The 14,529-nt window shown below is 39.7% G+C and overlaps 2 protein-coding genes across 4 annotated transcripts in view; one reads left to right on the top strand and one right to left on the bottom strand.

Moving 5' to 3' along the window:
• Positions 1-4,320, top strand: part of STXBP3 (syntaxin binding protein 3) — a 52,554-nt gene extending 48,234 nt beyond the window's left edge. For both annotated transcript variants that reach the window (XM_028102025.2, XM_028102026.2), the window contains 2 exons: positions 2,483-2,631; positions 3,398-4,320. In XM_028102025.2, coding sequence (XP_027957826.1) covers positions 2,483-2,631; positions 3,398-3,492 — 244 coding nt within the window. In that variant the 3' untranslated portion in view covers positions 3,493-4,320. The remainder of the gene's footprint in view (positions 1-2,482; positions 2,632-3,397) is intronic.
• Positions 4,321-10,535: 6,215 nt separating this feature from the next.
• Positions 10,536-14,529, bottom strand: part of AKNAD1 (AKNA domain containing 1) — a 34,848-nt gene continuing 30,854 nt past the window's right edge. Inside the window, exons 11-13 of one of the 2 annotated variants that reach the window (XM_028102186.1) lie at positions 13,669-13,750; positions 11,441-11,570; positions 10,536-10,667 (exon numbers count right to left, since the gene is read on the bottom strand). In XM_028102186.1, coding sequence (XP_027957987.1) covers positions 10,536-10,667; positions 11,441-11,570; positions 13,669-13,750 — 344 coding nt within the window. The remainder of the gene's footprint in view (positions 10,668-11,440; positions 11,571-13,668; positions 13,751-14,529) is intronic. The other variant, XM_088022927.1, reaches the window with a different exon arrangement.

Genomic DNA, 14,529 nt, shown 5'->3' with positions numbered 1-14,529 from the left:
GTGCCCCCTTGAAATAGTTTTTAAACCAAAATTGCACGTTTAGTATCTCCTTGATTTGTTTTATATGGGAATCATGAGTATATCTTATTCCTGTTTCATCTTTCAAAACCAGTTACTGATTCTCTTTACTTTCTTCCTGTTGTTTACTCCCTCATCTTTCCTTAAGATGGCAGATGGAAATTACCTAGACAAGAACATTATTAAAAGTTTACCATGGGATCCTACATTTCAGGGTCTTAGAGGTCCTCTAGAAAGAAGATGGTGTCCAAAATGGGTAACAAGATGATATGGGGGGGGATATTTATTTTTACCTAAAAAAGGGAGAAATTAAACTTTATTAATAGACACCAGTATACATATCTAATTTATAAACTAATATATATTTTAATAGAAGTACATAAATTTTTATTTTGAAATATTTACTTTTCACATAAAAGCTCAAAATTTTTTACCAGTGGAGTGTGAGATGAAAAAAGTGATTCCTATGATCTCGAGCAGTGCTACCCCATAGAACTTTCTTTCAGTAATGGAAATGTCATATATCTGCCCTCTCCAATATGAGTCAGTAGCCACGTGGAGCTGTTGAGCACTTGATATGTGGCTAGTGTGACTGCGTTTTTAATTTTAATTTTAATTAATTTAAATTTAAATGGCCTCATGTAGCTGGTGCCTGCTGTATTGGACAGTGCTGATCTAGAGCATCTGGGGGAGGAAATGATAGAAACATTAGCTATTATTTATTGAGTGCTTCCTTGGTACCAGATTCCATGCTTCGTGTATCCTCTGCATTATTTCATTTAGTCCTGAAAACAACCCTTGACTATTAGAGAGAGGTTCAGTAACTTGCCAAAAGTCTTACCGAATTAGAAAGAAGCAGAATCAGAGTTGTAACCAGGTCTTTTTTTTAACAGCTTTATTGAGGTGTAATTGACTTAATAGCACTGTATATGTTTAAGATCTACAACTTGGTGTTTTGATAACGTGTACATTGTAAAATGGTCACCACAAGCTAATTAATATATCCATCACCTCCACAAACTTACCATTTTCTTTCTTGTGTGTGTGTGTGTGTGTGTGTGTGTGTGTGTGTGTGGTGAGAAGGCTTAATTTAATAATTTAAGATCTACTCTTTTAGCAGATTTCAAGCATACAATATAATTTTTGTTAACTATAGTTACCACGCAGTACAATAGAGCTCCAGAATTAATTCATCTTGTATAACTGAAACTTCGTGTCCTTTGACCAACACGACCTCATTTCCCCTCCCCCGCCCCAGCTCCTGGCAACCAACATTGTATTCTCTGCCTTATGAATTTGACTGTTTCAGATTCCACATAGTAGTAAGATCATGCAATGTTTGTCTTTGAGTCCAATGTCATTTCACTTAGCATAATGTCCTTCAGGTTCGTCCATGTTGTTGCAGTTAGCAGGATTTCCTTCTTTTTTAAATTTTTATTTTTTTTTAAATTTTATTTGAGAGAGCGTGCAAGCACAGGTGAGGGGTGGAGGGAGAGGGGGAAGCAGACTCCCCACTGAGCAGGGAGCCCACCTCGGGGCTCAATCCCAGGGCCCTGAGGTCATGACCTGAGCCGGAAGCAGACACTAAACTGACTAAGCCACCCAGGCACCCCTTTCCTTCTTTTTTTTTAAAGGCTGCATAATATTCCACTGCATATATACACTACATTTTCTTTATCCATCTCTCCACCAACGGATGTTTAAGTGTTGTCCGTGTTTCGGCTATTGTGAATAATGCTACAGTGAACACAGGAATGCAGATATGTCTTCAGTACCTCCCACCGTCCTACCTCAGTGAGTTTCAGCATGGGATGTCCTGGTACCACATTGGCTCCAAATCCGGTGCTTCCCTCCCTGTACCTCTAAAATAGAGCTGACACTCTTTTACTTCATATGAAGAAATAACATACTTGAGAAGTCTGTGACTTTCTGAAGTTAAAAAAACGGGAGTGACACTGAAACAAGAGGATTTTAAAGACTTCAGAAAGTCAGACTTTTGGGGCACCTGGGTGCCTCTCTTAAGCGTCTGACTCTTGGTTTTGGCTCAGGTCATGATCTCAGGGTTCTGAGATCAAGCCCCATGTCAGGCTCTGTGCTCAGCATGGAGTCTGCTTGAGTTTCTTTCTCCCCCTCCCTCTACTCCTCCCCCTTACACACTCTCTCTCTCTCTAAAATAAATAAATCCTTAAAAAAATGGTAAGTCATAGACTTTTCAGGTGTATAGAGTAAAAATGCTGAACTAGGTTATGTCCACACTCTCTATCAGATCAAAATTAAACTTGAAGTGGGGCTGGCCTACCTAACCTGTCTTGGTTCTCCAGTCATACCATAGTTAAGTCATTTCCATAAAATCAGGGTAATTGGTGCCAGATTTGAGTTTGCTTGAGTTAGGCTTTTTAAAAACTCTACAAGCACTATGGCTTTGGAAATGTTTTTAACATGTTTGTGTATGTTTATTTTTTAGTGCTCGCCAGAAACCCAGAACTAATTACTTAGAGGACCGAAAAAATGGGTCAAAACTGATTGTTTTTGTAATTGGTGGAATTACATACTCTGAAATGCGTTGTGCTTATGAAGTTTCTCAGGCACATAAATCCTGTGAAGTTATTATTGGTAAGACATGTTTTCCTCTTTCCAATTTTTTTTAAACAAACTAAATGCAAAACTTTATGTTGAAAGTTACATGTAGGTCTAAATTGTGGAATGCAAAAAAACTTATTAATCATAGTGTGTTTTATCTGATGTACTAGAGTTTTTTCCTGGTTGACTTTTTTGATAATTTGATTTTTAAATATTCTGATTTTGAGGGAATAAGCTTCAAAATACTTTATTATTTAGATATTATTAAAAATGTCCTTTAAAATACTATATTCCAGACTTGCCCTTATTATTAAATAATTTTTGAGATGTAAATACATTTCTACTACAGAAGTACTTTGAATGTTTTTGTGGATGTGAACCTGACAGTGGCAAGTCCTATATGGAATTTAGTTTTAAGAACTTCAGTCAAAGCCACTGATAAGTAAACTCTCCTCCTCTATGGAATGCAGCATTTGTACACCAGCTATAAATCTGCAGCACTACTTAATGAGCAGTGATTCTTCTGTTCTGCCACAGGGATAGTAACGTCCAGTTTTGATCGTCAGCGTATCAGTGTATTGCACCAAGTAGACAAAGTACTAGCAGTGGTTTACTGAGTGTGCTGTGCAGTGAAGAGGAGGGACTGATACACTGTGGTATAGGCAGATGCCAGGAATGTGTCCTATAGAAATTTTGTTACATTGCCCCAAGCTATGGCACTTTGCAAATTTGAGGGACAGAGCAATATAATTAACCAATTAAGTGCTGGCCTCTGAAATTTTATCTTTTCTCCTACCAGGTTCTACGCATATTTTAACACCCAGAAAGCTTTTGGATGATATAAAGATGCTGAATAAACCCAAGGATAAAGTCTCCTTTATTAAGGATGAATAATGATTTTTTTTTTGAGATTCTTATTAACTTGTTCAACTAAAATAAATCAAGACAAGGTTGCTATCATGTAATTTAAACAATGTAAATATTTTATGGAATAATGATTTTTCAAATTATTTCTTAAGGGACTTTATGATTACATATCATTGGGTTTGCCATTTTTAATAATTTAAATGGTGTTGCTGCTTTGTAGATGATGAGAAGAAATGTTAAAATGCTTTCTAAAAGGAAATTTTTCACCTTTGGAACTGAATATATTAGAATTGTGGGTAATTCTTCACAACTACCTATGTACATACTGATTACTTATAACATACTTATCTGTCTTATGCTCAAGTATAGTTTTTTGGGAAAGAACTGATTTTAAATGAAAAGGTTGTAAAAGTAAAAAACTGTGTATGTCATGGAATGATTTTCTATAAGTGCAGTTTTTTGATTGAAATTCATAATTTCTTTTATGTGTAAAATAATTGTCATTAATAGAAATAGAATAATTTCACAGGGTATACTGTCTTCCCAGATACTTCTAAAGAACACAGTTTTATATAATTTCAAAATCATGTATGTTTAAAGTAGAAAACCAAAAATAAGTGTGAATATTCTAAGAGAAAATAAATGTATTAGTTACAAAAGTTATCTTCTTGGGGGCAGGGGAGGAAGGGGAAGTTGGGAAGTTTAAAAGTTCTAAATCACACAGTTACAAAAAAGAAAAAGAATGCACCATAATCTTCCCACCAAGATAACCCCTGTTGACTTTTTATAAAAACAATGTAATATCTGTATAAGTTTGGATAATAAAAGGATATGTCTGCACATGTGTTACACAAAGGGAACGTGTTCATTTCAAATCTCTCCTTTTACCTGGCCTCATAGTGGCCTCATAATTTTATATATTACTCATCTTCAGAGTTTTGCTCTTATATATAATGCTGCATTGTTTGGGTACATACCTTTGCAAACACACACAAATACTTCTATAATATCTTCTAGCAATGGCATAGCTGGTCAAAGTATTTGTGCATTTAAATATAGTTGACATTTGAACAACATGGGTTTAGCTGACCCCTGCCCCCCAACCCCAACCATGCAGTTGAAAATCTGTTGAAAAACTGTTTGCTCCTCAAAAACTTTACTAATAGCATACTGTTGACCAGAAGCCTTATTGAAAACATAAAGTCAGTTAACACAAATTTTGTATTATATATTATATTCTTACAATAAAGTGGGAGAAAAAAATGTTAAAATACATTTACAGTATTATATTTGTCCAAAAAAGTCTGTCTTAAGTGGACCTGTGCAGTTCAAACCCGTGTTGTTCAAGAGTCAACATGTTGATAGATGCCACCATTTTAAATTTTTATGTAGATAAACCCATCGCTTTTCCTTTTTGGTTTCTGAATTATATGTTGTACTTAGAAATAACCTTTTACAACCAAAATGATAAATTCACTTATTGTTTCTTCTAGAACATTTCAATAGGCTCATTTTATTTTTACAGGTAATTCATCCATCTGGAATTGACTTTAGTGTGAGAATGTATGCCAGGTATTGTCTCTTAGCACTTGGCATTATGTCCCATGCCTCCCCATCTCATACCACAGGGGATGAAAGGCTAAAAATGAAGTTTTGCAGACTCAAAGATAAGCAGGGTTCAGAACTGGTTAGGTTCTGCCAATGATTTGCATTTGGTCAAGATTTGGAAGGTAGAGACCATCTACCATACTGTACCAGTGGACAAGCAAGCTCCTGCCACCTGAAGTTGTTTGTAGCAACTAGACTCCATGTTTCAGTGTCTGCCACCTGCTGCATGGGCTTGAGGCAGTGCTGGTGGCAGCAACGGCGCTGACTTCTGTGCCCTGCATCCCAGAAGATGATATAACCTGAGTCTAAAAGCATGTTGGCCCCCAGTTTCTGCCCCTTCAGCTTTTTCTCTGATTTTTTAAAAAAGATAGTATTTATTTATTTATTTGAAAGAGACTGAGAACAAGCAGGGGGAGGGGCAGAGGGAGAGGGAGAAGCAGACTCCCCACTGAGCACAGAACCCAACACAGGGCTCAATCTCAAGACCCCTGAGATCATAACCTGAGCCAAAGTCAGATGTTTAACTGACTGAGCCACCCAGGGGCCCCTTTTTCTCTGATTTTTAAGGACCTGTGTTGATTTCTATTCTTTGAAATACCTGCGGAGTTTCTGTTCCTACAGTGAACCCTGACTGATACAGTATTTAACAGGGATCCAGCTTTCTTCCTAAACAGCCAGATATTGTACAGATTTTGTTGGGTAATCCCTCTTTCCCCGTCTAGTCTGGAATACTACCTTTATCATAGACTAAATGTATATTTGTATTTTGGTCTATTTCTGAATTCTCTTTTATTGACCTATCATTCATATATCTTTTTCCCTATTTTAATTCATGCTATATTTTATTTTAAAAAAATTTTAAGGGTGCCTGGGGTGGCTAGTTAAGTGTCTCATCAGCCTTTGGCTCAGGTCATGATCCCGGGGTCCTGGGATTGAGCCCCGGGTCGGGTCGGGCTCCCTGCTCAGCGGGGAGCCTGCTTCTCCCTCTCCCTGCCGGTCCCCACTGCTTGTGCTCTTTTTCTCTCTCTGTCAAATAAATAAAATCTTTAAAAAAAAAAAAAAGGTCTAAAAAATATTTTAAGCTCCATGCCACATGTGGAGCTCGAACTCATGACCCCAAGATCAAGAGTGGCATGCTTCACCAGCTGAGTCAGCCAGACACCCCTAACTCATGCTATATTTTAACGTGTGACATATAATCTCCACCCACACCTAAATCACTTATTTTCAGAGATTTTCTATTACATTTTTTTAATGAACTTTAGTATCATTTTGTTAATACCAAAGGTTATTTTGGTATTTTCATTAGGTTTGCAATAAATTTATAGGTTAATTTAAGAGGAATTGACAGCTCGGGCGCCTGGGTGGCTCAGTTGGTTAAGGGTCTGCCTTCGGCTCAGGTCATGATCCCAGGGTCCTGGGATCGAGCCCCGCATTGGGCTCCCTGCTCAGCGGGGAGTCTGCTTCTCCCTCTCCCTCAGCCTGTTCACTCTCTCAAATAAATAAATAAAATCTCTAAAAAAAAAAAAAATTGACAGCTCTATAATATTGAAACTGGAAATTCAGGAATATAGAATGTCTTTATTTCCCTAAATCTTTCTGACTTTGAAGACCTGTATTTTGCTCGTATAGGTACTGCAGCTGCCATACCTGTCTTTCGTGGTTCCATAGGAATTGGATCTTTTACGTTATTTTCAAACATCTTTTATGTAGGAATGTTATTTTTTGATATATTTCATAACTTGCTAGTTTACTAGGTAGTGATAACAGAATAATAATATGCAGGTGCTTACTTAGAACTTTGTATGTGCCAGGCAGTGTTTCAAAGTGCTTATATTACCTCATTTAATCTTCTCAATCCTGCGAGGATAGGCACCATTATCATCATCTCCATCTGAAAGCCGAGAAAACTAGGGCACAAAAAGGTTATGTAACTTAACCTGGGTGTGCGTGTGGAGAGGAAAGGCTTGTCTCCATGCATCGAACATGGGAACAGTTCATTGCCAGTGAAAGGGTTGGTTTTTGTTGTCTGTGTTTTATCTGAGGCCCTTGTGTACCTTGGTTACTATCCGTCCAGAGTTAGTATGTGTGTGGAACAGAGATTTACACTGATCCAGTGCCCTGTGACAGATGGAACCAAGAGTGTGATGGCAGCACACACTGACCCCTTCAGTCACGTAACACCTCGGTGATTACTTTGTCATGTCACAGTGATGTGAGATCCTTTGAGGCCTGCACTCTTACATATATTTTAGGCTTAGATTTAGATCATGTTTCCTAAATCTCTCACTGAATTTGAAGACATAAGTTGTCATCTCACATAAATTCCTGGTATAAACTGATTCCACCTCCAGAATTAGCAATTACAGATTCTGATAAGACCCCGAAAAAGATACTTTGCTGTTAAAACTAACTGAAACCATTTATTCGCTATCTCGGAAGCCCATGCTTGCTTCCTGTTGAAGTGTGCTTGGTTTATAAAGTATAGTGGGTTCACATTGTTCAGCCATATTCACAAAAAAATAAGAAAAATATCAGCCATTCACAAAGACACAAAAGTTCTTGGATTTGAGCCGCAAAGATCCAGATCCTGACAGTTTATTTTGTAAGATGTATGCCCCCATAACTCAGGTATTTGTAACCCTTTGTGAATTGTCAGGTTGCAGGCAGTTTTCTTTTAAAAATCAAAGGAGCAACAAAGTCTTCATCCCACGGTAAAATTTCTACTACCAAAACAACATTTTGGGTATTAAAAATAAACATATTCAAATTTAGTATGAATTAGGTCTATTTTAAATCCTTAACTGTAAGATTACCGTTGAAAGTGATTAAAAGGTGAGTTTTCATTTGCATAATCTAATAAAGTTGACGGCTAGGACTTTATTTTAAAGAGTTAAAAGCATTGCTGCTCATCCTGCTTCTTGCTCCTGGCAGCCTCAAGCCACCGGAGCACAACTACATGTTGGAAGTACGCAGGAAGAGTCCTCTGGATGGTGGATGCTGCCACCCCGCTGCTCTCAGCAATGGTGAGCCCCTTGACTCAGCATTAGAAATACAATTACTTTTCGCTAATGAACTTGTTTTTCTGGTCTGTTACTGCAGCAGAGCTAGAAGAGAGATGTCAAAATTTACACAAAGAAGGGAGGAGACAGCCAAGGCTACAGGATCAGTAAATATAAAGTTATCTTTGTAAGTCAGAGCCTTGCACTTTTCCAGAAATTCTTAAGGACATTGCCCTATTTCTGTTTCTTGGATTAAGCACGTTGCAGTGATGGTTCATAATAATCCTCAATCATTAAGGAAATGTAAAATTACATTTAGGATATAGTTTAATAAAGCAGAGATGGGCCATATTTTTAAATAAATGATTACAACAGTTATGTTTCTCTAAAGGTTAGTTGAGGGTTTAGGAACATTCATTTATGGTGGTCCTTTCTAACCTGGATTCCATGGGTTTGCTTTAGGTGTCCATGAACTTTTAAAAATTGTGTGTGTTCTTATATCTCTTTTCCCTGCAAGCGGGGGGGCATGGGGGAGGGAGACTCCATAGCTTTCTTCAGTTTCTCAAAGACGGTTGAACCCAGAAAAGATTAAGAACTAATGAATCATACGAGAACCCTTCAAGCCAAGGAAGTGTAATTTTAAACTTGGGGACAGGACAGTGATGCTTGGCAGACAAAACAGGTTATCAAGTGGTGATTAAATTTAGGTAAGTGATGAATCTAGAAGCCTCTTAGCATATACACAGTTAAAGCTCCCTTTTTTTTTTTTCTTAAAATTCTACTACCGCGGGCGCCTGGGTGGTTCAGTTGGTTAAGCGTCTGCCTTCGGCTCAGGTCATGATCCCAGGGTCCTGGGATCGAGCCCCACATCGGGCTCCCTGCTCAGCGGGAAGCCTGCTTCTCCCTCTGCCACTCCCCCTGCTTGTGTTCCTGCTCTCACTGTGTCTCTCTGTCAAATAAAATCTTTAAAAAAAAATGCTACTACCAGTCTTCACTCTCTTCCTTATGGTGCCAAGACTTAAAGTACCTTCAGCCACAAAGTCAGAAACATCTTCAGCCTGACCTCTACTTTATCTCTTCTAAGGCACCCTAAACCAATTTCCAAGCCCCAAAGTTAAAAATAGTCAATTCTCCAGCCAGCTAGACAAATAGCAGCTGCCTTGGCCACAAAAAATCTTCAAAGTGGGAATGGATTCAACTCTCTCTACCCCTGAGCAAAGTTCTGGGGGTTGGGAAACCATTTGTTGAGTGTTTCGAGTAAATAGAGACCTCGGGAAGCAGGGAAAGAGCCAATCATGTGCTGCTCTGTCATTAAAGAGGTTATAAACCAGTCTTAAGCAAATCAAAATCTTGTTCTGACATTCTACATGAAATGCTATACATTTAGTTAATCCCCGGTACATAGTTTTAGTGAATTGTCTTCACTTTGTCCCAAATTCATTAATCTAGGACTAACATTTTTGCATCTGACTTCAAGAGATCTTCATGTAATTTACATTATAAACATATTGTAAGAATTTCATACTGTACAGAAAGTAAAAAAGTAAAGATCCTTCCCTGAACAATGCCCAGTTTCCATTTCCTGGAGGTCCACTGAATATTTTTGTGTATCCATTCCAGAAAATATGTATGCCCTTTGAAAAACATACACAAATGAGGTCACACTACATATATTATTAGTCGTCTTGCTTTTTTTCACTATCTTGCAAGATTATCCACCCCCTTTTTTTCCACTGGTGCAGAGCACTAACTGTATGTCTGTCGTTATTTATGAATCCCCACAGAGGGTATTAGATCGTTCCATGTGGGGGCTCTTTCCCTCAGTGCTCCAGTGGCCACCCATGTGTAATACGATGGCCTATTGTGTGAGTCACCTATGAAGTAATTGCTAATAGTGGGGTTTCTGCTCAGAAGGCAAGTCCTTTTACATTTGTAGGATTTGATACCAAGTTGCCTTCCCACCAGGTTACACCAATTTACACTTCCATCCCCAGGGTACAAGAGCACCTGTCACCCCCAGCCTCGCTGACACTGGCTTTTCTAAACTTTAGTTTTTGCCATACTAATAGGCAAAGGTATAGTTTGGTTCTATCCTTTTTTTTTTTTTTAGTAATCTACACCCAAGGTGGGGCTCGAACTCTTGACCCTGAGATCAAGAGTCACATGCTCTTCCCACAGAGTCAGCCAGGCACTCCTAGTTTATTGCTTTGATTTCTTTTATTATGAGTTAGGAATAAGATTTATTTTAAAATAAATACTTGTTGATTTCAATTTTAAGAATCAGGGATCCATTGTTTTTTCTTTTTAAGCACTTGGTGGCCCCCCCCCATTTCTTATGGTTTTGGTATTTTCTCTAGAAAGTCACCTTCCTAAATAGTATAATAAGATACTTTTGGGGGGAAGATCAGTTTTCTTTGCATTTGTCTTTTTTTTTTAAGTTCTCAGTTGCCTTGGGTCGAACTAGTATTTCAGTCGATTCCTCCATCTCTGTACTTTGGCAAGATCTTCTGCAATAGCTGTAATCATTCGATCAGTAGTGTCTTTCAAAATGGTTGCTGTCCTCAGGGCATGAGCCAAAGACGAGTTTAAAATCTACAGAGGAAAAGTCCACACATTTTGTATAAAGTTACTGTTTCTCTTAATTGGGTTATCTCATTATTAAACATTGCAAGGTGGAATTTTTGGAGTATTCTTTTCCCACCCAGTCTATTACTGTTTTTGACGGTTGGTTTCCTAGGAAACCAGTCTGAGATGGAATATATTTTTTAGGGAAAGGGACAGAAAAAAAAAAAAAAGACCCAACACGTGACCGATGAGTGTGAACCAGAGGGTGAGATCAGCAACCTGCCAGGCTGTTGCCCTGCCACAGAGGAAGAGATCTGTGAGAAAGAAGGCAAGCCCTTTGGGGGTCATCGAAGGGGACGGAGGAGTCATAACCCCTGAGAGCGCACCCAGGGGGATTAGTGCTTGTGTTGGAAGCATTTGAAAGTGGCATGGAATTTGATTGGAAAATTGGGAACCAGGCAGTTCTAATGCCAGTGTCACTGGAACAGACTTGGGAGCAGCTGGAAACAGTCTCCGCTGCCTTCACTCCTAGCCCAAGGGATCCTGTAGCCGAGGCACCACCCACAAAACACTTTCTCCAGGAAATTTCCCTTGGAACCAATTTAGGAATAATACAAACCACGTGGCTGCTCAGGCTGTGTGTCTCTGTGTTAGTGCTGAGCACAAATTGTGTTTAGCGGAGCATTTTCTGGCGCCCCCATACTGTAATAATTTAAAAGCCATTGGTTTTGTGGTCAAGACCATACTTACAAGCTGCAAGAATTCTAGAATGTTTTTGTTTTTCTTTTCTAAGTCCTCACCTCAGATTCTGTTTCTTCGGTACTGCCAAAGTTGCTTAAGGATTTGCTTCCAGAAATCCTGCAGGAGTGGAAATGGGGTGAGGGTGTAGCAAGGTCTGAATGGTAGGTCACGAAAACCTTAAGATTTTTTCTGGAAGGCAAAAGCATATTTGTATAAAGCTCCCCTCTCCCCTTGAGCTCTGTGGTGGTTCAGTAATGGCTGTGTGTGTGTGTGTGTGTGTGTTGGGGGTGAGGAGTTTGTGCTCTCTCTGTCTTTTGCCTATAGTCCTGTTGTGGCTGACCACAGAAATAGTTTGTTCCACAACCATGAAGGGTGTTTTCTCCCAGAATGTCTCTTCTGTTGCCAAAGAAAGAGGAAAAACTCCGATTTTTATTAGGTTTTCATTCTTTTCGGGCCAACCTTCTACCCTGCATATTTATAAAACAAATGCACACAAATCTGCCAATTGCAGGCACTTTGAGTTGAGTTCATTCTAGCACCAGTGAGCTTACAGAGTAAGGAGGCAGCAGCAGTAGAAAGATAAAAGCAGCACCTCTTTAAGCAGGCTCCCGTTGCCTACTACACTGTAAGTATGACTCTCGTCTCTTGATGGTCTGGGTGAATAAGGGGGGCCAGTGTCACCATATACGGTTGTTCCAGTTGCGCACTGCATAGCTCTGGAAGGTTTCACTCACAGTGTATGTGAAGGGCACTGCCTGGTGTTATGCTTTGCACAACAATGAGTAGTGGCCTTAAGGGTTGCCACAAGACATTGCCTGTTGACAGGTGGGCCATGGAGCCATCCTTACGTCTCCCTGGCTTAAGAGTCCTTCTGTTAAGCATTACTTCTTTGGTACATAGGACACTTGTAGCAGTCATCTCCAGAAAGTCTGGCTTCAAATGCTCAAACCCAAAGCCTCCCTTCATCGCCCCCCTCCCCTACCACATTCACATGAGTTGGTTCCACAGGTTAGTTTAACACATTGGATCTGTCGTCCAGTTGAGAGCATCAGAGAACATGAGCATCAGGAGCCCCTAGCTAATGAAAAACTCCAGGCAGAGCGGGGCAGTGCAGTGCAGTGGGAAGGGTGTGGGCTTCAGAGTCCTCTGTCTCCCTACATCCAATCGGTCACCATGATCAACAATAATAGCCATCACTTGCTGAATGCCAGGTACCTTTCCAACTGCTTTATATGTATTGACCCAATCCTCAATGAGTTTGGCACTATTATGATTCCCATTTGGGGAATAATGGAGAAATGTGGGGAAAAGGAGGCACCGAGAGGTCAGGCAACCAGCTCAAGGACACAGAACCAAGATGCAAACCCAAGACCTCGCCAGAGGCCACATTCTTTAACACTGCACTGCATTATCATAGGAGCTAGTGAGTTCAGACTGAGTGAGTGCAGAGCCTGAACTATTAACCACTCTGCTACACTATTGATTCTACCTCCTAAATAGCTCTTGAATACTAGACCTCTCTCTTTCCTTCTCTACCACCCTTGGCCAAGCTACCATCATTTCACCTGGAATATTGCACCAGCCTCTTACTTGGCCGCTGTGCTCCAATCCTTAACTCCTCTACTCCATTCCCACTCCTTTGGTAGTTAGAATGATCTTTTAAAACACAGAAACTTTACAAACACCCTTCATTGGCTTATTATACTCAAGAGTCTGAAATCCTTCCCGTAGCCAACAAGCCCTTGCATGGTCTGGCCCTACCCATCCCACCAGCTTCCCCTCACCAGCCCCATCATGGCCCACAGCCATGCATACTACACTGATCCAGAACTTGCCAAGGGGCCTTCCCATTCCAGCAAGCTCTCTTAGACTGGAATGTCTTCACTCTTACCTCTACATCCCCTTGCTAGTTGATTCACACTTATCCTTTGGTGTTAAGCTTCACTGAACCTCCAAATTAGGTAATGGCACTCAGTACATCCCTTTTTGGCACTTACAAAGACTGGCTCTTCTACCAAAAAAGTAACTTCCATGACGGCAGGGACAGTAGTTTAATTTAATCACTGTGCCCTCAGAAACCAGCACAAGAGGCTGCTATTAACACTCAAATACTTGTTGAAGAACAAATGAACGTTTGAAGTATCAGCCATACTTTGGTTTGAATCTTGGCTCGACTACTTATGATCTAGGTGATCTTGGGCCAGTAATTTCATGCACTAAGCACATGGTATGTATCCAACTAATTGGTAGTCATTTTTGTTGTTATTAATAATAAAATAATACTTACTTTCCTGGTATGGGCTCATGTTCATCATGAGAGGATTTTGGATTTGATGTCTGGGAACAGATCCATTCTGGTTTTGAACAAGCTGAAAAATGTTAGCTATGATTAAATTCAGAGCATCAGAAATGATCCCCAGATGGTGGATATATGGGTATCATTTCCCAAACTTTTCTGTATGAAGGAAATATTTCATGAAATTTTAAAAAGTAAGAAAATTAGGGAACATAGAAAACAAAGAACTTTCAAGTCTTCTGAATTCAGGAAAAGAAATTCAACTTATTTATTTTAAGAAATTCAACTTTTAAAGGGCATTTTATCAGTAGCCACAAGACCAGGAGTCTAGGTTGGGGTTGGCTGGGTGCTACTGTGTGATACCTGAGCATACCACCCAACTTCCGTGCACTCAGCTACTTCATCTGAAGTGGAGGGGTAGATAATCCCTTTGACGGGGATTGAAGTCTTCCCCAAACACATGAGCAAGGTTTCTAGGAGTCAGAAACTAAATTACGTTACTAAGACAATTCCAGAAAATAGAGACTAAAGAGAAAAGAAGATAAATGTAGGAAAGACACCATGGAAGACAAGAAGAAAGCCAGGGAAAGGAAGAGAGAAGAGTCAATGGCCAATAAATATGCCTTCTCTGTTGCTGGTTCTCCTTCCCTGGTCTCCTGTCTTACTTGCCAGTCTCTCGTAGCTAGGCTTCATTCCCCCTCAGAAGGGTCCCATTTGACAAGGGAACTGGGAGACATTGTCCCTGAGACATGAAAGGCAGAGCAGAAGCTAGAAAGTCCAAATTAGTCATGTTGACCACCCGAACTTAAGTCGTGATGAGCAGAGATACTAAAGAGTTCAGTCTTAATCTTT

Source organism: Eumetopias jubatus, unplaced genomic scaffold, assembly GCF_037043125.1.
Source record: "Eumetopias jubatus isolate StellerSeaLion01/CBP00866 unplaced genomic scaffold, mEumJub1_p1.0 scaffold_4, whole genome shotgun sequence".
Lineage (NCBI taxonomy): Eukaryota > Metazoa > Chordata > Mammalia > Carnivora > Otariidae > Eumetopias > Eumetopias jubatus.
Note: the sequence above shows the minus strand (reverse complement) of the source record. Positions and strands in the feature narration are given on the sequence as shown.